The following is a 20,209-nucleotide window of genomic DNA, read 5'->3' as shown; positions in this document are numbered from 1 at the left end:
CGGGTACCCTGGAAGTTCAGCGAGTTAGTGGATGATTCTAGAGCTGTGTTAGTGCCGTAAGTAAGACCCGGGTACCCTGGAAGTTCAGCGAGTTAGTGGATGATTATAGAGCTGTGTTAGTGCCATAAGTAAGACCCGGGTACCCTGGAAGTTCAGAGGTGCAAGTTAGTGGATGATTATAGAGCTGTGTTAGTGCCATAAGTAAGACCCGGGTACCCTGGAAGTTCAGCGGTGCAAGTTAGTGGATGATTATAGAGCTGTGTTAGTGCCGTAAGTAAGACCCGGGTACCCTGGAAGTTCAGCGAGTTAGTGGATGATTATAGAGCTGTGTTAGTGCCATAAGTAAGACCAGGGTACCCTGGAAGTTCAGAGGTGCAAGTTAGTGGATGATTATAGAGCTGTGTTAGTGCCGTAAGTAAGACCCGGGTACCCTGGAAGTTCAGAGGTGCAAGTTAGTGGATGATTATAGAGCTGTGTTAGTGCCGTAAGTAAGACCCGGGTACCCTGGAAGTTCAGAGGTGCAAGTTAGTGGATGATTATAGAGCTGTGTTAGTGCCGTAAGTAAGACCCGGGTACCCTGGAAGTTCAGAGGTGCAAGTTAGTGGATGATTATAGAGCTGTGTTAGTGCCGTAAGTAAGACCCGGGTACCCTGGAAGTTCAGAGGTGCAAGTTAGTGGATGATTATAGAGCTGTGTTAGTGCCGTAAGTAAGACCCGGGTACCCTGGAAGTTCAGAGGTGCAAGTTAGTGGATGATTATAGAGCTGTGTTAGTGCCATAAGTAAGACCCGGGTACCCTGGAAGTTCAGAGGTGCAAGTTAGTGGATGATTATAGAGCTGTGTTAGTGCCGTAAGTAAGACCCGGGTACCCTGGAAGTTCAGCGAGTTAGTGGATGATTATAGAGCTGTGTTAGTGCCATAAGTAAGACCAGGGTAACCCTGGAAGTTCAGAGGTGCAAGTTAGTGGATGATTATAGAGCTGTGTTAGTGCCGTAAGTAAGACCCGGGTACCCTGGAAGTTCAGAGGTGCAAGTTAGTGGATGATTATAGAGCTGTGTTAGTGCCGTAAGTAAGACCCGGGTACCCTGGAAGTTCAGAGGTGCAAGTTAGTGGATGATTCTAGAGCTGTGTTAGTGCCGTAAGTAAGACCCGGGTACCCTGGAAGTTCAGAGGTGCGAGTTAGTGGATGATTATAGAGCTGTGTTAGTGCCGTAAGTAAGACCCAGGTACCCTGGAAGTTCAGAGGTGCAAGTTAGTGGATGATTATAGAGCTGTGTTAGTGCCGTAAGTAAGACCCGGGTACCCTGGAAGTTCAGCGGTGCAAGTTAGTGATGATTCTAGAGCTGTGTTAGTGCCGTTAAGTAAGACCCGGGTACCCTGGAAGTTCAGAGGTGCAAGTTAGTGGATGATTCTAGAGCTGTGTTAGTGCGTAAGTAAGACCCGGGTACCCTGGAAGTTCAGAGGTGCAAGTTAGGTGGATGATTATAGAGCTGTGTTAGTGCCGTAAAGTAAGACCCAGTACCCTGGAAGTTAAGAGGTGCAAAGTTTAGTGGATGATTATAGAGCTGTGTTAGTGCCGTAAGTAAGACCCGGTACCCTGAAGTTTCAGAAGGTGCAATTAGTGGATGATTCTAGAAGCTGTGTTAGTGCGTAAGTAAGACCCGGGTACCCTGGAAGGTTTCAGAGGTGGCAAGTTAGTGGATGATTCCTAGAGCTGTGTTAGTGCCGTAAGTAAGACCGGGTAACCCTGGAAGTTCAGAGGTGCAAGTTAGTGGATGATTATATGAGCTGTGTTAGTGCGTAAGTAAAGACCCGTACCTGGAAGTTCAGCGAGTTAGTGGTATGAGTTATAGAGCTGTGTTAGAGTAAGACCCGGGTACCCTGGAAGTTCAGCGAGTTAGTGGATGATTCTAGAGCTGTGTTAGTGCCATAAGTAAGACCCGGGCACCCTGGAAGTTTAGAGGTGCAAGTTAGTGGATGATTCTAGAGCTGTGTTAGTGCCGTAAGTAAGACCCGGGTACCCTGGAAGTTCAGCGAGTTAGTGGATGATTATAGAGCTGTGTTAGTGCCGTGAGTAAGACCCGGGCACCCTGGAAGTTCAGAGGTGCAGCAACTATAGAGATGGCGGCCCAGAACATTCTCTTAAACCATGGGTGGGGAAACTCTGGGAATTAGGCCGAGAAGGGGAAGGAGAGGGATTCTAGATTCTTCAGAAGCACTAGCACACAGAGTTCCTTTGGGAGTTAGGAAAAGATGCTCCTTCTTTGGAGTGGACTCAGCGTGGGAAGTGGAGCCCCCAGCCTGGCAAGCAGAGCGTGGGCTGGACTTCAAGCCTCTGCCCATCCTTGGCTGGGCGTCCTCAACAGGGCGCCGGCTGTGCAGTCAGGGGGAGAGGCATGTGCGGGGACACAGGTCCTTCACATTCATCCCTTTGAGGAATCGGGTCCTACAGCCCTTCCCTGTGGTCCTCCTTCATAGGTCCTGGCCTGTTCTCTTGTTAGGAATTCACCACATTTAAGGGAGAAGTGACGTGTACCACCCCATCCTGCAAATCATGATCAAGACATTGAGATTCTTTTAATCTGCAAAATGTCCAGAAGATTGATTAGCTCAGTTTCCCGTCTTTGCCTACAGCTGTTGCTGTTTTACATATTCAAGTGTGCAGCTGGGAAGAATGCTTGGAAGCTCTCCCTGGTACCTTAGGACAGTCTTCCCAGAAGTCTTTGACTCTCTTATAGTCAGACTCTGGCTTTGGCTGCATGGGGATCTGGCCATGGTACTGAGCGTGATCAATTTAGGCAGGGAGATCTTGATTTCAGATGCCTTCTGTAAGTTTCACACACACACACACACACACACACACACACACACACACACACACACACCAGGAGCACCAGCTTTTGGCAACTAGAAAACTTGAGGTCCAAGTTTCTTCCTCTGTGACTAGCTTACCGTGTGACTTCGGAAAAAATCAGTTCTTGTCTCTTGGGACTCAGTTTCCTTATTCATAAAGGACAGCAAACTTGTTAGAATTATGAGACAGCTTCAAGGAAACTGACATGGGCTTGGTAAATGGGGCTGCATCAAACAGCGGCCTTCTTTTATTTCTGGCAAGTGCCGGTTTCTCCTCTGCCTTTGCAGGGCACACGTCTTGCTTATAAAACACCGTTACCCCTACCTCTCAGTCCGAATGACTCATCTGTTCTCTCTGTGCCCCTAGAATCTTACTCTTGTTATTCTTATACCAATGAAGTATTCAAATGTTTTATTTTGGTTTATAATACTTATCTGCACTTTAACCAGCTTAGTGACTGCAGAGATAACAGCAATTCAGTGAAAGGCACAGTGGCATGGTTTTCAAAAGCCTGGGCTGTAGGATAAAGTCTGGGTTTTGCTCCCAGCCCCACCACTTGGCTGCCGAGCGACCAGACAAAGCCTCTCCTGCTCAGCCTCAGTAGTGCCAACCGTGAGCTGGGCCATAGTCAGTCTCTGCTTCACGCTTACCATAGTGCCCAGCAAAGAGCTCAGTGTGCGGCGACTAGCATCATCATTTATGGAAGGGAGAGCTTAGGGGAGCCTCAACGTTTAAATCTAATGCGCTGAATCTACAGATGAGAAAAGAAGCCCAGAGAGGTGCATTGGCAGATCTAAGGCCATAGGTGCTGGTATGTGTTACCCTCTGGAGCCCAATAATCTACATGCTATCCCCTCGATACTGAGTGTTTCTCACCCCCCTCCCCATCTGGAGAAGAAAATCAGCTGGAGTTAATCTGACAGCCGGGCACTGAGCACAGCGCAGTGTGGGGCCAGGCACCGTCCTGGAGGACAGCATCCTGTGGGGGAGATGGGGGCACTGACGGGGACTGCTCAAGGGCTGCCGCTGCTGAGGGCTGGCTGGGAAGAGAGCTGTGAGCAAGGGGCAGGTCACGGGCCAGGAGTACTGCGGACCTGGGACCAGGCAGACCTGGGTTCGAATCTTGGCACACCTCTGTGTTCAAAGGGCGACCTGGTCAAATCTAGGACAATTTGTGTGACAGAAGAAGTAAGGATGGTAATATGTTCTAACCCACAAGGTAAAACAAAGATCCACGAGTCCATCCTGATTTAAATAAACAAACTGGATAAATGAAGGAGGAGAGAAAGCTCTCCCTCACAGTGGAACTTCCAACCAGTAAAGAGAGAAGGGATGATGAAAACGCGACAGCATGGATGGGCGAAGCACGCTGTGAGATTCTCGGTAAGAATTATCAATGGGCGCTGAAATAAGCGGGTGAAAATCTGATGAAAAGTGGGGTATTTATGTAGTTTCAAATATCACCATGATTTTTATTAATTTTAAAAAATAGCAATTTTATCACGGAGAATCTTCGCAGACGTCACCTTACTCAAGAACACAGAGTTAACAGCACCAACTGAAGGGACGTGTTAACATCGTCTACCTCCTGGGCTTCCCAGGTGGCGCAGTGAAGAATCCATCTTTACTGGTGCAGATGATAAAGATCCATCTGCCAATGCAGAAGATGCAGGAAATGCTAGCTCAACCCTGGGTCGGGAAGACCGCCTGGAGAAGGAAATGGCAACCCACTCCAGTATTTTTGCCGGGAAATTCCCATGGACAGAGGAGCCTGATGGGCTACAGTCCATGGAGTCGTAAAGAGTCGGACACAGCTGAGCGACTGAGCACGCACACGCCTCCTGGTGGCCAAGGGAGGCACAGCATCACTTGTGCGGCACTTTTGCCAAACGTGCACGGCCTCAATGAGCCCAGATCACTGGCAGGAACTTGCCTCAAGTGTCAACATCATGAAAGACATGGACAGAGCACCATGGAGTCCTGGATGGCTCCTGGGCCAAAAAAAGGCATTAATGGGAAAACTGATTAAATGTAAATAAAGTCTGTAGTGAATCATGTCATATCAATGTAATTTCTTATTTTTGACAATTGTGTTATGGTTAGGTAAAATATTAGTGTTTTAGGAAGCTGGGTGAAGGTTATATAAGTAAATCTCTGTACTCGTTTTGCAACTTTTTCTAAGATTGAGATTATTTCTAAATAAAAAGCTAAGAAAGAGAGAGAGAAAGGAAGAAAGTGTGGCTATTGGCAAATCTCTTCCCTTCCCTGAGCCTTACTTTCCTAAACTGAAGAGCAAGACAGCCATCCTAATCTTCTTCACAGTGTTGTAAGGATAAAATGAAACAGGCAAAGTAGCCGTGTGCATGAACTGATGCTGTAAAAACTTATTTTTGCTGCTAGTAATGGCAGCGCCTGTGTCTTGAGGGTTCTACCCTAATGAGAAACATCTGGCTGCAAGCGACTTCCTCCCAGCCATTCGATATGACCTTGCCCAAGGAAATAATAATGCCAGCTTTGTGGCTGGGTGGCTGTCGTCAAGGAGATGGCGCCAGATAGCCCAAACAGCTGGTGGTAGTGACGTCACCTCCAGTTGGCAGAAAGAAAGGCCATGGTGAGACAGAGACGGGGCAAAGGGCTTCGTCCCTGACCGTGAAAACAGGAAAAACAACTTCCCAAATAGCCCATCTTTTGTGCAATTGATTCTATTTTCAGTTTCAAGGTTCACTATCTCTTTAGCACACAAGCCAGGAATATGGCCATTTGCTGAACAGGCAGTAGACTTATCATAAGGAGAACCCCTCCGGCTCTTTCTTCTTTTGCATTTCCAAAGTATCTAACTTAACCGTGTCAGCTCAGCATGGTCTCTCCCATTTTACACAAAGGAAAATCAAGGAGGAGCCAGAGAAAGAGACCCAGGTCCCAGGATAAGTTGGACGACCTCCCAGAGTCAGGATCCCGGCACCTAGACTTCAGGTCCTGAGTTGCCCACATCTAGATTCATCTCGGGGCTGCCTGGAAGCAGGTGTCTAGGTTGTAGAGTCTGGTGGACATATCTCTGAAATACTACTGTCTAAATGTAGACCTCACCTCTCAATCCCAAATTCTAAAGTGGAGAGAAGCAAATCGAGAGGACAGGCTTCCTGAAACCATTAGAGCTTTCAGGAAGGGTCAGAGGGACCTGGGCTCAAGTCCCAGCTTTACCACTTACCAGCAGGGAGACCTCAAGAAGGTTATTTTTATCTCTTTCAGCCTCAGTCTTCCCATCTGTAAGTGAAATGGGGATAACGGTAGCACCTTATCTGGAGGGTGGTTGTGTTAGATGCAGTAGCATTTGTGATGTCCTTAGCACAAGTGTCGCGTAAGAAACGTCAAAATGTACACAACCCCTGCCTTCTTTCCCTTCTCAAGAGCTTTCATCTGCTGGACGGAAAGTTAGTCCCTTCATTCGGGAAGTAATGATTTGTAACTCAGCCCTCCACACCGGAACAGAGCTGGTTGTGCATTAGAAGCTTTGAAATCAACACAAAGAAATCTCCTCTAGATCTGTGAGGTCTTGAGACAGCCATCCAGTCCAATCCTCCCATTTAACAGCTGTAGGAACTGAGGCCCAGAAGAGGAGCAGTCTGCCAAAGATCACAGGGAGTCAGTGGTAGAATCACGGCAGGAATCCTGACATCCCAGCTTCCCTGCTTTTGGACACGCTCATCTTATTGAACTGTTGGTTCCAGGGAATCGAGGACTGCCCCTTCCCTGCGTGCCCGCTGGTTCCTGCCCACTCTCTTTCAGGCTGTTATTTTATTGCTGATTCTGGAGGTGGGTGAAGATCTGGGGATGGGAGAGGGACAGGGGCAGTGATTTGTCGCCTTCACTAAGGGGTGTGTGTGTGTGTGAGAGAGAGAGAGAGAGTTGGTGGGGGATGTAGGAGGGAGAGAGATGGGATTACCATTGACTAGGTAATAAAGGAATCTGAGGTCATCTCCACATTGTCACAAATACCTTGCAGAATAAGATGCAAACTATTGTATATAGAACGGATAAACAACAAGGTCCTACCGTATAGCACTGGGAACTATTCAATATCCTGTGATAAACCATATGGAAAAGAATCTGAGAAAGAATATTATACACGTGCGCACACCCACACACACAAACACGCATGCTCAGCTGTGTCCGACTCTTTGTGACTCCAGGCTCCACTGTCCATGGAATTTTCCAGGCAAGAATACTGGAGTGGGTTGCCATGTCCTCCTCCAGGGGATCTTCCCGACCCCGGGATTGAACCGTGTCTCTTGTGTCTCCTGCATTCGCAGGTGGATTCTTGACCACTGGACCACCAGGGAAGCCCATATACATACATACATACATACATACATACATATATATATATTTATATATCGTGTCCGACTCTGTGTGACCCCAGAGACGGCAGCCCACCCGGCTCTCCCATTCCTGGGATTTTCCAGGCAGGAACACTGGAGTGGGTTGCCATTTCCTTCTCCAATGCATGAAAGTGAAAAGTGAAAGTGAAGTCTCTCATTTGTGTCCGACTCCTAGCGATCCCATGGACTGCAGCCTACCAGGCTCCTCCATCCATGGGACCTTCCCGGCAGGAGTACTGGAGTGGGGTGCCATTGCCTTCTCCATATATATATATATATATATAGGCTTCCCTGGTAGCTCAGATGGTAAAGAATCCACCTGCAATGCAGGAGACCTGGTTCGATCCCTGGGTTGGGAAGATCCCTTGGAGAAGGGGACATATACACACATGTATACATATATTCAACTGAATCACTTTGCTGTACAACAGAAACTAACACAACATTCTAAGTCAATGATACTTCAATAAAATAACTTGAAGAAACCTTGCAGGATAATATTAGCCCCATTTTCCATATTGAGTGAACCATTCATCAACATATATATTTAAACCCCTGCTGGGTGGCAGGCAAAGTGCTGGGTGTTGGAGATACAGCCTGAACAATTCTGAACAGTCTCTGCTCTCACAGAACTTCCAGTCTAGTGCCGAAGACATAAAAAAAAAATTATATACAGAAGTATGGAATTGCAAAATGTGGTAAGTGCCACAAAGGGGAAAAAATAGATTGCTAAGGATACATAAAGGGTTTGATGTAGATCAGAGTATTAAAGAGGCCTCTTTTGGAAAGAATGAGGAAACTGAGGCTGAAGGAGGCTGGGTACATCTACCCAGTTATTCATCTTTTCAAGTTATTTTTATCCGGCTCTCTGAACTCTCCTGACAGTGTGCAGAGGAAGGTAGGAACACCGAGATGAGGAGAAGGTTGCTTTCACAGGTCAAGCTCTGCCAAAATGATCTAGTGATTGCTGTGTGCTTTAAGAAAGGCGGCCAGGGCTCGCGGAGAGCTCGGATATACTGATAGTCCGCAGGAGCCACCGATCTGTCCTGTCCACAGACTTCCGGTGCATGGGGTTAGGCGAGTCTTTCCCCTCATTTGGCCTCAGTATACTGATCCAGGTGCATTATTCGAGCCCTACAGGTAATAACAGTTCAGTAGGTGAGAGGCTGGAGAGGGAGTGTCCCTGACCACTAGGCTCATAGGGATGCGCTTATCTATTTCAAACCAAGTGTGCAAATTACTCGAGTTGGGAATATGTAGGTAGGATTTTTCTAAAGCGAGTCCCGCAACCGATTAACGGAGTTTCAGTTCAAGACGGAGGCCTTTGGAATGCTCAGACCCTAAGGTTCGGCGTATACACTTGATTAGGAGTTATGCGGATCCCAAGAAGTAGGTGCTGAATTCCCATCTCCCGCTTAAATTAACGGCCCAAATCTGGTTCAGCCCTCAACAAAGATGGCACCTGCGCTAGGCTCGGCCCGCGTGCCCTCACTAAAAATGGCGGTCCACCTCTCTTTCCTTTGGTCTTTCTGGTACAAGTGCAGGCGCTCTGCCCTTAGTTAAGATGGCGTCCCGCCAGCGCTTCCCTGCCCGGTCTCCTGGCCAGTCCGGTTGGCTTCACCGCGCGCGCTTCGGCGACCCCGCCTCGTTTCCGTAGGAAGAGGCTCCGGGAAAGATGGCGGCCGCTGCGGTTTGAATTCCAGCGGCGCCGCCGGAGTCCGAACAAGAGCTGGGTTGGAGGGGGCGGGGACCTGGGGAGCCGGGCGGGTCGCGATCCCGTGGGGGAAGCAGTGGCGCCGTCGCTAGACACCAGCGCCACCACCTCCTTTGTGTCCACGATGGACTCGGTGTTGGAAGAAGACGTCACCTTCCCCGGGACGCGTAGCGGCTGCAGGTGCGGCCCGGGCTTTGTGGGTTCGCGGTAACCGGGCCGGGGTTCCCACGGATGGGGGTTCGCTCCATCCATCGAGGTTTGCTCCTGATGGGGTTTGAGGGTTCCTGACGTGGGGAGTGTGTGAGATGGATTTCTTCGGGGGCGATCTCTTTGGGGACCCGCCCACTGATAACTGAGTGTAGGTGGTTGAGGGTCCCTACCTGCATCGCCCCCATGTCTCGTTTTGGGACATACTTTGAAGAGGAGATGAGGGACAAGTAAGGGGTTCTCTGAAAGAGAGGGAGATGGAACGTCTTGGAGCGTGCAGTTAGTGAGGGCTGGTTGAGGGACGGGGACCTTGAGGGTACTTGATGCCTCTTTGTGGTTTGGGGGTTTGCTTTCCTTGTCGGGAGTGTAGTTGGTCTGTCCAGACTTTGCTTATGGTTCACATAGTGGCCACCAAGACTCAGGCCATGGGGTGCAGTGGTTAAGAACCTCGGCTGGAGTTGAACAGAACTGATTCAAGTCCAGTTCTTTAACTAGCTGTGTGACTTTGATGAAATGACTTAATCTACTTTCCCATCTGTTAAATGGGGCTGGTAGTAATATCCACCCAACAGAGTTGGGGTGAGGATTAGACGAGAAGATGCTTGCCCAGCAATTTGCTTGGCAGGTGTAGTGCCTGGCATATTGTTTCTGCTGCTAAGTCGCTTCAGTTGTGTCTGGCTCTGTGTGACCCCATAGACGGCAGCCCACCAGGCTCCCTGTCCCTGGGATTCTCCAGGCAAGAATACTGGAGTGGGTTGCCATTTCCTTCTCTGATGCATGAAAGTGAAAAGTGAAAGTGAAGTCGCTCAGTCATGTCCGACTCTTAGTGACCCCATGGACTGCAGCCCTCCAGGCTCCTCTGTCCATGGGATTTTCCAGGCAAGAGTACTGGAGTGGGGTGCCATTGCCTTCTCTGGCCTGGCATATTATCAGTGCTTTAAAAATGATTTGGTCCCACCATTATCACCACCACCATCGTCGTGGTCATCAACAACAGTAGTACAAATTGGGGGATAATGGCCGAATGAACCTGTCCCAAGAGGCAGTTGGAGACCACTGCTGGTGGGTTGGGGTCTCTCTTGGGAGGAAGGCCTGAAAAGGCCCCGCACGGCTATGGAGTTGGGCCCCTTTGCTTGTCCGGGGCTCCCGGATGGGGAGAGGGTAGAAGGACTCAGAGGACAGCCCAGAGAATCTGTGGCATTTGTCGAGTTCTGCCAGGAACAGGCTGCCTCTTTTGGTCAACAGATCCTAACTGAAAGGGTGACATGTTATTTGTTGTGTGCATATCTGGATGCTTTTAAGAGTCAAATGGACACAATTAATTCCTGAAGAGCAGACATTAACAGGTACTATCTTGGCCAAACCTGGACAAATGGTTGCTCTGTTTATTGAGAGCCTAACACAGAAACCATTTATATGGATGACAGAGGATGAGATGGTTGGATGGCATCATCGACTCAATGAACGTGAGTGTGAGCAAACTCTGGGAGATGGCGAAGGAGTGGGAAGCCTGGTGCGCTGCAGCCATGGGGCCCCGAAGAGCCGGACCTGACTTGGCGACGGAACAGTTTTATCAGACACAGAGTTAGGCCCTTTGAAGCTCCTGCTGGTAGAATCCTGAGGCGATTTGTCATGTTCCTTTCTCATCGTCTTTCTGCCACTGCCTGGGTGTATTGTGGGTTTCCCTGGGAGCTCAGTCGGTAAGTGGTATATCACCCCTCACCTGGATTGTCCTGGTTGCCTTCACACCTCTGATAGCCTTTTATACTACAGCTCAAAAGCGCATTTTAAAAGTACAAATCTGATCATCACAGTCTGCCGCTTTATATGTTTAATGCCTTTCACTGCCATTAAGGTAAAGTCTGCTATTACTCAGGGCCTCCCAGGTGGCTCAGTAGCAAAGAATCTGCCGGCCAGTGCAGGAGACTCAAGAGTCTTCCTGGGTGGGGAAGATCTCCTGGAGTAGGAAATGGTTAACGCACTCTAGTATTCTTGCCTATGAAAATTCCATGGACAGAGGAGCCTGGAGGCCTGCAGTCCACGGGGTTGCAGAGAGTCAGGCACATCACTCTCTCAGGCAGCTTTTCACATCTCAGTACCAGTTTTGGAACCTTGTTCAGTCGCTCAGTTGTGTCCTACTCTTTGAGACCCCATGGACTGCAGCACACCAAGCTTCCCTGTCCATCACCACCTCCCGGAGCTTGCTCAAACTCACGTCCAGTGAGTCAGTGATGAAATCTAACCATTTCGTCCTCTGTCGTCCCCTTCTCCTCCTGCCCTCAGTCTTTCCCAGCATCAGGGTCTTTTCCGATGAGTTGGCTCTTTGCATCAGGTGGCCAAAGTATTGGAGCTTCAGCCTAGACCTAGCTGGGTTTCCATCCCAATTCTGACACTTTAACAATCATGTGACCTTGGGCTCACCCTCTGTGAGCCTCAGTTTTCATCATCTGTAAAATGGATGAGTCTAAAAGAGTTTAGCCCAATGTCTGACCCAGAGTAGCAACTCAACAAAACATCAAATATTTTCCTTGCCCTCCTTTCCCTCCTTTGCTGGTAACCCTGGTGCTGCATAGATTCCTGAGCTAATCTCTTACCTGCTTAAGACTCTCCCTGGCTCCCTTCTGCCCTCAGGATCAAGTTCTTTAATGTGGCTTTTGAGCTCCTTTGTACTGTGGCCCCATCCACCTCACTAGGCTCCTGTCTTCCCTCTCCCTTCCCTGTCTCCTCTCCAAGCCTGTCACCCCGCTGGCTGCCAAACTGTTATGAATGATCTGCGTTGTTCTTTCTGCTGCTGGGCCTGGGTGCCTGCTGTGCCTGCCACCTGAATTGCCCTCTCTCCTCTGCTTTGCCGCCTTATTTTTCACGTCTCGGTTGAGATGTCACTGCCAGGAAGCCTTCACTGACATCCCCTCTCCCCACCTGGGCCCTCTATTCTCCTTTAGCCCCCCATCACTGATGTATTCACAGCCCTTATTGACATCACTGAATTTTCTCTCTTTTTGACCACATCATGCCAGATCTTAGTTCACTGGCCAAAGATCAAACCACGTCCCCTGCAGTGGAAGCTCGGAGTCTTAACCACTGGACTGCCAGGGAAGTCCCATGACTTCACTGAGTTTTATCGACTAATGCAGTCCAATCAGTATATAATTTGAGCCATGTATGTAATTTAAAGTTTTCTAATAGCCACATTAAAAGCAGAAAAAGAAACTGCCGAAATTAATGTTAATAATGTTTATTTAACCTAATATTTCCATATATTATCATTCTAACTTGTAAACAAATAAATACCAATGAGCTATTTTGCTTCCTATCTGATCTTACTGAGTCTCTGAAGCCCGGGATGTGTTTTACAGTTACCACCCTTCTCGATTTAGAGGAGCCACACCTCAGGCCTCAGTTGCTCCATGAACTGGCCGCCGCAGGCACAGCTGTCAACTTGTCTTTCCCCCAGACTTGACTCTTACTTCGTGAGAACAGGGCCTGCATTGTGACCATCTTTGTAATGCGACCTCCTAACCTGGTATATGGCTCATGGTAGGGGCTCAGTACCTGTCTGTTAATTCCCTGAATGAACAATGGTCCGGTGAGGTGACGATTTTATTTACTTTTTCCAGGTGAGGACACTGAGGTTCAGAGGTGAAGTGAGCACCCTGAGATCCCACCAAAAAGTATGTGATCAAGCCAGGATTTAAAATCCAGCTACATATTCCAAAGCCTGGCTCTCGGTGCCCTATCCTGCCTTCCAGCTAGTTCTCTGAACCGATTCTGAGAGGATTCTGGGAGGATTTTGTGGAACTGCTGTGGGCTGGAACTGGCCCTCAAAGAGTCAGCTTCTCCATCAGGTGGTCCTAGTGGAGGAGAGAAACCCCTGGAACGTGAGGAATCTTTTTATGCTGATATGGATACTCTCCTGCTTGGTAATTTCCAGGCCCTGGTTGTAGAGACTGAACTGAAGTCTGATTGTCCTCGGCCTTTTGTTGCGTCAGGGCAGTGTGCCCTCTCGAGGCTTGATCACCGGTGGGTGCCCCAGGAGCTCCGGCTCTGTGAGGTTTAGGCCTGGATCCCGGTCCCTGAGGCCCCTTCATTAGGTCCCGCCCGATGGTGTCGAAAGGACTGGCTTTGTACGGCGCAGGACGCCTGCGTCAGAATCCTGCTTCAGCGGGGTACTAGCCATGTTGCTGGAGTTTTTCACGTAACTGTCCTAATCCTCAATTTCTCTTCAGTGACAGTTTCTGTTTTGTTGGGTGACTTTGTGGACGAAGCAAAGTTGTACATTTTAAGCACCTAGAACCGATGGGGGAGTACGTTCAGTGTCGGCTGGTTTTTGTTGAGCTGTTACCGTGTTGTAGCGTTTTCTGGACAAAGTCCTCTGTGCCCACTCCCCTGGGTTCACCCCTTCAGTTTCATGCCCAGGATTCTGCCTCTGCCTATGAGTTTCCGAAGGCCTGGCCAGGCCTGTTCATCTGTGGGTTCCTTAAGCATGTGGCCATTAAGTGCCTCCTGCCTGGTTAGGGGCAGACCAAAAAAAAAAAAGGTCTCCTATAGGTTTGTACACAGTTCTTTCTTAGGCGAAGAATACCTTCGTGGATTTTGTAGAAGGAGATTGAGAAAGAGGATGGCGGGATGAAATTTCTGGTGAAGGCTTGAAAGCCTGATCCAAGGCCGACCTCGGACTAGAGGTACCCCTGGGCTGTGAGGTTTGGGGAGACGCTCCCGGTCGCCAGGGTTAGCTCAGCAAGGGCAGGGAGCTGTGTGTGGCTTCTTCCCGACTGGATCTTTAGAAAGAACGATGTCTGGTACATAGTATAGGCTCAACAGTTATTTGTTGAATGAATCAGTTTAGTTCAGCCTCTATTTGAAAAGATAAATACCGTGAACACAGGCTCCCCATTTTGTAGTGAAATGCTGCTTTATAACCTGCATGAAAAAGTGCACAGCAGAGTGTAAATGGTGCAACTTGTTGGAACACAGTTTGGCATTAAAAATGTGCCTTGTGTTTTTTTAACAGCTTTACTGAAATGTGATTTATATGCCATAAAGTTTACCCATTTGAAATACACTATTCAGTGTTTTTTTTCCAGTGTATCTACAGAGTTGTGCAATCATCACCATAATCTTAATTTTAGAACATTTTCATCATCCAAAAAAAACCCTGTGCCCATTAGCATTTACTTCCAGTCTTAGCTTGGGCTGCTGTAACAAAAAACTGTAGACTAGGTAACTTACTGACTACCTGCGTGCATGCTCAGTGGTGTCCAACTCTTCACACCCCCATGGACTGCAGCCCGCCAGGCTTCTCTGTCCTTGGAGTTTTCCAGGCAAGAGTACTGGAGTGGGTTGCCATTTTCTACGCCAGGGGATCTTCCTGACCCAGGAATTGAAGCCATGTCTCCTGTGCCTCCTGCATCAGCAGACGGATTCTTTACCACTAGCACCGCCCGGGAAGCCCATTATTGACAACAGAAATTGGTTTCTCACAGTTCCTGCATCTGGAAGTCTGAGGTCAGGGTGCCAGTGTGGTCAGGTTCTGGTGAGGACCTCCTTCTTACTGTATCCTCACATGGTGGAGAGCAAAGAGAGGAGGTCGGAGCTCTGGAAACGCTTAAAGACACCAGTGCCATTCCTGAGGGCTCCACCGTCTCCAGCTCATCTGGTCTTAATCACCTCCCCAAGGCTCACCTCCTGATACATCCCGCAGGTGGGGGCTGGGTTTTATCACATGAATTCCAGGGGACACGTTCAGTCACCACACTCCCCGTTTCCACTCCCTGCCCGCTTCCTGCACCCTGCTGCTGCCGCCGCCGCCGCCAAGTCGCTTCAGTCGTGTCCGACTCTGTGCGACCCCACAGACGGCAGCCCACCAGGCTCCCCCGTCCCTGGGATTCTCCAGGCAAGAACACCTAGGCAACCACAATCTGCTCTGTCTATTGGTTTGCCTGCTCTGGGCATTTCATAAAAACGAGACGCTACAATGTGTGGACTCTTGTGAGATCCCTCGGTGTTGTAGCCTGTGTTAGTACCTCACTCCTTTCTGTGACTGAGGGCTGTTATAAACATGTACCCATTTTTGTTTGTTCATTGGTTGCTGATATTTAGGTTGTTTCTGCTTTTCTGGCTCTTTTGCTATATCAGCATTTATGTGTGTACAAGTTTTTGTGTGGACATAAATTTTCATTTCTCTGGGAGTAGGGTTGCTGAGTCGTGTGGTAACTCTGTGTATTTAGCATTTGGAGGAACTGCTCAGCTCTTTTCCAAAGCGGCGGCACCATCTCACACTCAGCATCCTACACTCTGTGTGAGGATCCTTATTCCTCCATGGCCTTGCCGGCACTTGTCATTGTCTGTCTTTTATTGTGGCCATCCTGTGGGATGTGGCATGGCATCTCACTGGGGTACTGATTTGCATTTCCCTACCAGCTGACCACGTGGGACATTTTTCCATGTGCTTATTAGCCACTTGTATATTTTCAAATCCTTTGCCCATTGAAAAAATGTAACTGTATTTAGACATGGCAATTCCACTTCTTGTTATCTGTCGAAAAATCCTCCTGCTTGTGGACAGTGAGACCCGTATAAGGAGATACAGCATTGTTTGTGAAAGGAACAACTTGGAAAGAAATTGAGTTTCCTACACAGTACCTGGTAAATAGACATCCTTTTTAGAGGTCTCTTTCAGACTGTGACCCGTGTCAACTTGTGAAATTCGATTTAGTAGGTCGGAACCAGAATTAAGCAAAAAAGAAGAAAGGAACAGGACAGCAGGCACTTGAAGAATGAAGGCTAACGTGTTTCCTTCTCTTGGTTGGGGTCAGTGAGGTTTGAAAAACGCTGCTGTAGAATGCTCTGCAGGAGTTAAGGACGCTGCCATAGATCTGTTTGTACTGTTGGGAAAACATCTCGACACGTTCAGTGAAGACGCTGCAGAATAGTGTGCGCTTACACACGCGGAGAAAGGTCGGGAATGTCTTACTGACGAGAGTGGTTCCTTCTTCCGGGAGACCAAGATGCGAGTATAGTCAAGAAGAACTCGTCCGTCTCTTGCATTTATGTGTAGTTTTCTCTCATTAAGAACAGATGACCTAGAGTGAAAAGCACGCTGTTGAGAGACAGACCGGAGTGTACTTGGTGTGCGATTTCTGAATGGGACGTGCAGTCTGATCCAGGCCGCTCACAGCCCTTCGTTGGTGAAACGCTTCGGGGCCCTCGCCTGGACGGCCGCTGGTTGGGTGCCACCAGGGCAGGCCCCGTTGGCAGCGGCTGAGCGAGGCGGGGCGGCGGCGAGGCGCAGGGGTGTCGGTTCACTTGCCCGCGGGGCTGAAGGCCCTGCCTCGGGGCGCTGGGCCCTCACCGCGGCCCTTGAGGGCGCGTGGGGCCGGGGTGGTACGCAGGCGAAGAGCATGGGCTCTGCAACCAGGCCGGCTGCGGTCTTTCAGCGTAGTCACTCTGCCAGGCCTCCCTTTTCCTCGCTTGAGACAACGGCAGCCCTGAAAAAGGACTGCGGAGCCCAGGTGGGCTGTGGTGAGGAGGCGGCGCCAGGCTGCCCGTCCCTGGGCGTGGGGTCCGTCTGTGCAGGCGCCCCTGCGGATGGCGGCCACGGTTATGCTGTGCTCTGCAGGTGAGGACGCTGACCCTGACCAGGTGCCCTCTGAGTAGGAGCTGAGTGCCTGGAATGGGCCCTGAGACACCGGATTTTGGCCTCAACTTTGCTACCCAACCCTGTGTGATTTGGAGCACATAAGCTCCTTCCCTTCCCGAAACTTGGTCCCCTCCATCCACACCATGATAAAGTCTCATCTCAGCCCTCTTCCTTTGCCTGGGTTTGATTTTGGATGGGGACCCAGAAAGCCCCAACCTAGGCCCAGAGTGAGGGATCAGAATGGATACCTAAAGCTGAAGGCTTGAAGCTGGAGGTGTGGCTGGAACCGACAGAGAGCCCTGATGCGCGAGGGTCACGACATTTCAAAGGGGGAGCAGGTAAAGCCCACATGGAGGTTTGACGGGAGCCAGGCCGGAATTTCTGCGTTTAAGAGCGGTTTCTTCTAAGAGTTGCAGTGTCAAATGGCATTTTTCATGTTTTGCCTCTTGGAAACTTGTCTAAGACCAGATTCTTTGGCTTTGCCTGCCACGTGGCTTTCAGCCGTGACTGGTGTTGGCTTGAGTCACTGATCGGCCATTTCCTCCAATGGTAGCGAATCAATGGCTGTGATGGAGAGAAGCCCAGACTTGGGGATGTAGAGACCAGAGTCGGCTGAGCTTCCCAGGAAGCTGTTTGTGTAGTTTTGGGGCCACTGAGCCACCAACTGCAAAGAGTGGTGGCAAACTTTTACAATTTGTTTAGAAAATGGAGTTTGTCCTAGTGATACTGGAGGGAGTTGAGAATTATAAAGAGTTAAAAAGGAAAATATTGAATATCTCTTTTCTTACAAATTATGCTTTTTAATATTTCACTTGTTATGTGTACTTATAGTCTCCTAGTTTGCAGGAAGGATTTGAGGTGACTTTAGTGTACATGTGTTTTTTTTGTCTTTCAGTAATTGAAGGCATATCCTACTTAAGTTTGCTTTTTTTTTTCCCCTCCAGTTATCCTCATAGCAGACACATTTTATGTAATCATTTTCCTGATGCTGAAATTTTATGATATCTAATTCTTTTGCTTGATTCTGATGTTGAAGTTTCATTCCAACTCCAGAGTTTGATGATCAGACAGCATTGTCCTAGGAGCAGGATGGATCTGTATTTAGAGGCCTGGAAAGAGCAAATTGCCAAGAAGTCAAGCTGAACTTCCATCAGCTCCTAGTTTACAGCTTGGGAGAGGGAGGCTTTGTTGGGCTTTAGACATAAAATACTTGGATTCTGGACTTAGTTCTCTGACTAACTGCCCTGCGACTGGCTAGGCCACTGAAATAATCTTCCTTTGTAAAATGCATAGACCCTCAGGGAACTGGCCAGTTCTCGGAAGGTAGATCATTTACAAGTTATAGAGCGTTGTATGTTTCGTGGTGACAAGGGTACTTTGCGCCCATTTATGGAATACTCACAGTATGCAGGGCACTTGCTAGACACTAGGTGTCTTGTTTAATCACCAATTACTCCGTGAAGTAGCTGCTGTTCTTTTGCAGATGAAGGAAGCGGGGTGGGAAGAGGTACTTGGCGGAGTTTAGAGCAGGAGTCAGGGAACTGCGTTTTGTGTTGAACCACACAGATCCTATCGTGGTTTAGTTCTTAGCCTCCAGACTCACTGAACCTGCTTGTATAATTTAGCCAGTAAAACTTCTGGAATCAGTGAATTTTGCATTTTTGTCTGATGTTCTTAAAGCATCCAAATTAGTACCTGATACTTTTAAGCTCGTAGGCATATTGATAATGATAAGAGTAGCATTGACAGAAACAATGGTTGATGCCTCCCGCTGGTCACTTCCTGTGTGCTAAGTGTTTATATGCACCAGTTTATTTAATCTTCACAGGCCGAGGGGTGGTGGCCCATGTACTGAATTAGTAAGAAAGTATGACTCGAGCGCATCGGGAGCTTATGTTTGGCCCGGTGCCTCCGCGCCCGGCCCCTCGATGGCACACGGAACGCTTGCTGTGTGAATGAATCCCTGACCGAGCACCCTTACTCGGGCGTGAGCCACAGCCCAGCCCCGGAGCCTGGGTTCCTCACTTGCGCGCTGCCTGCCCTCGGGCTGGTGCCGCTGCCGGTCGGGGGCAGTGCAGGGGCTCCGGCAGCCGCAGCCCAGCCCCGGAGCCTGGGTTCCTCACTTGCGCGCTGCCTGCCCTCGGGCTGGTGCCGCTGCTGGTCGGGGGCAGTGCAGGGGCTCCGGCAGCCGCAGCCCAGCCCCGGAGCCTGGGTTCCTCACTTGCGCGCTGCCTGCCCTCGGGCTGGTGCCGCTGCAGGTCGGGGGCAGTGCAGGGGTCCGGCAGCCGCAGCCCAGCCCCGGAGCCTGGGTTCCTCACTTGCGCGCTGCCTGCCCTCGGGCTGGTGCCGCTGCAGGTCGGGGGCAGTGCAGGGGTCCGGCAGCTGCAGCCCAGCCCTGGCGCCTGGGTTCCTCACTTGCGTGCTGCCTGCCCTCGGGCTGGTGCCGCTGCCGGTCGGGGGCAGTGCAGGGGCTCCGGCAGCCGCAGCCCAGCCCCGGAGCCTGGGTTCCTCACTTGTGCGCTGCCTGCCCTCGGGCTGGTGCCGCTGCTGGTCGGGGGCAGTGCAGGGGCTCCGGCAGGCTCTGCTGTTCAGGTGGTGACCCCTCTTTTGTCGCCCTTGTTCTCTCCTAGTGGCCTTGCCCTCGGTGCGCCAGATGACCCGGAAGGCATCAGCCCTGACCCTGGTTCGGGAAACGGTGGTAAGTACACAGAGTAAGACCAGGGGACGTGGATGCTTGGCCGTGAGGGCCGTGAGCCTTTGAGCTGGGAGCCTGGGCCTGAGCTTCAGTGGGTCCAAAGCCCAGCGCTCCCCTGGCGTGGCTTGGTGCTCCCAAGAAGGGCGCGGTGTTTAATGTAAATGTTGACCCGCTCCTCGCCTGCTTTCATAAGCACCAAGCTAGGGGACTGGATGTCCTTTGGGCCACACTTCGTGAGTTTCATTTCTCACCACCACGCTTGCATAGGGGGTTCAGCCAGTGTTTGCTGAACTGAACGACACTCCGTCAGGTTCAAAGGCTCTGTTGGGTCCTGCTCCCGAATGGCTGGAGGCCCTGGAGGGCTGCTGTCCAGACCTGAGCGTGCCAAGGCCTTCCTGGCAGGCTGCTGGGCTCCGTGTGCTGGCTAGGGCCAGGCATTCCTACGCGGGCCTGCCCTTCGGAGACACACAGCTGGGTAGGCCACAGGAGACGGCACTGAGCAAATAAGCAGTCTGCTGGGTTCAAGCTGGATTGTGAGGAAACTTTCTGTTCTGCAGTTTGGGTTTTGCTAAGCCTTCCTCATAATTTTTGTTTCTGAAAGAAAGTGGATGCCCTCATCAGTGTCTGTGGGAAGTGCTAATAATTTGCCTTGTTGAAATATCTTAGAGATATTTTGACAGGTGTTTTTTTCCCCCGTCTCCAGAGTAATGAGATTACGGGCA

At 50.0% G+C, this 20,209-nt stretch overlaps 1 protein-coding gene and 1 long non-coding RNA gene across 10 annotated transcripts in view; both read left to right on the top strand.

The window, feature by feature from the left end:
• Window positions 1-1,869: 1,869 nt before the first annotated feature.
• Window positions 1,870-4,913, top strand: LOC112447850 (uncharacterized). The gene is made up of 2 exons (XR_003036135.1): window positions 1,870-4,236; window positions 4,346-4,913. It is a non-coding gene; the product is annotated as an uncharacterized lncRNA (long non-coding RNA).
• A 3,974-nt stretch (window positions 4,914-8,887) lies between these two features.
• CDK5RAP2 (CDK5 regulatory subunit associated protein 2) overlaps window positions 8,888-20,209 on the top strand; it is a 184,244-nt gene continuing 172,922 nt past the window's right edge. For 8 of the 9 annotated variants that reach the window (XM_059889004.1, XM_059889002.1, XM_059889006.1 and 5 more), the window contains exons 1-2: window positions 8,888-9,126; window positions 19,423-19,490. In XM_059889004.1, the coding sequence (XP_059744987.1) occupies window positions 9,071-9,126; window positions 19,423-19,490 (124 nt within the window). In that variant the 5' untranslated portion in view covers window positions 8,888-9,070. The remainder of the gene's footprint in view (window positions 9,127-19,422; window positions 19,491-20,209) is intronic. The other variant, NM_001192169.3, reaches the window with a different exon arrangement.

Source organism: Bos taurus, chromosome 8 (assembly GCF_002263795.3).
Source record: "Bos taurus isolate L1 Dominette 01449 registration number 42190680 breed Hereford chromosome 8, ARS-UCD2.0, whole genome shotgun sequence".
NCBI lineage: Eukaryota > Metazoa > Chordata > Mammalia > Artiodactyla > Bovidae > Bos > Bos taurus.
The sequence above is the reverse complement of the archived record's forward strand: the minus strand, read 5'-3'. Positions and strand labels throughout refer to the sequence as shown.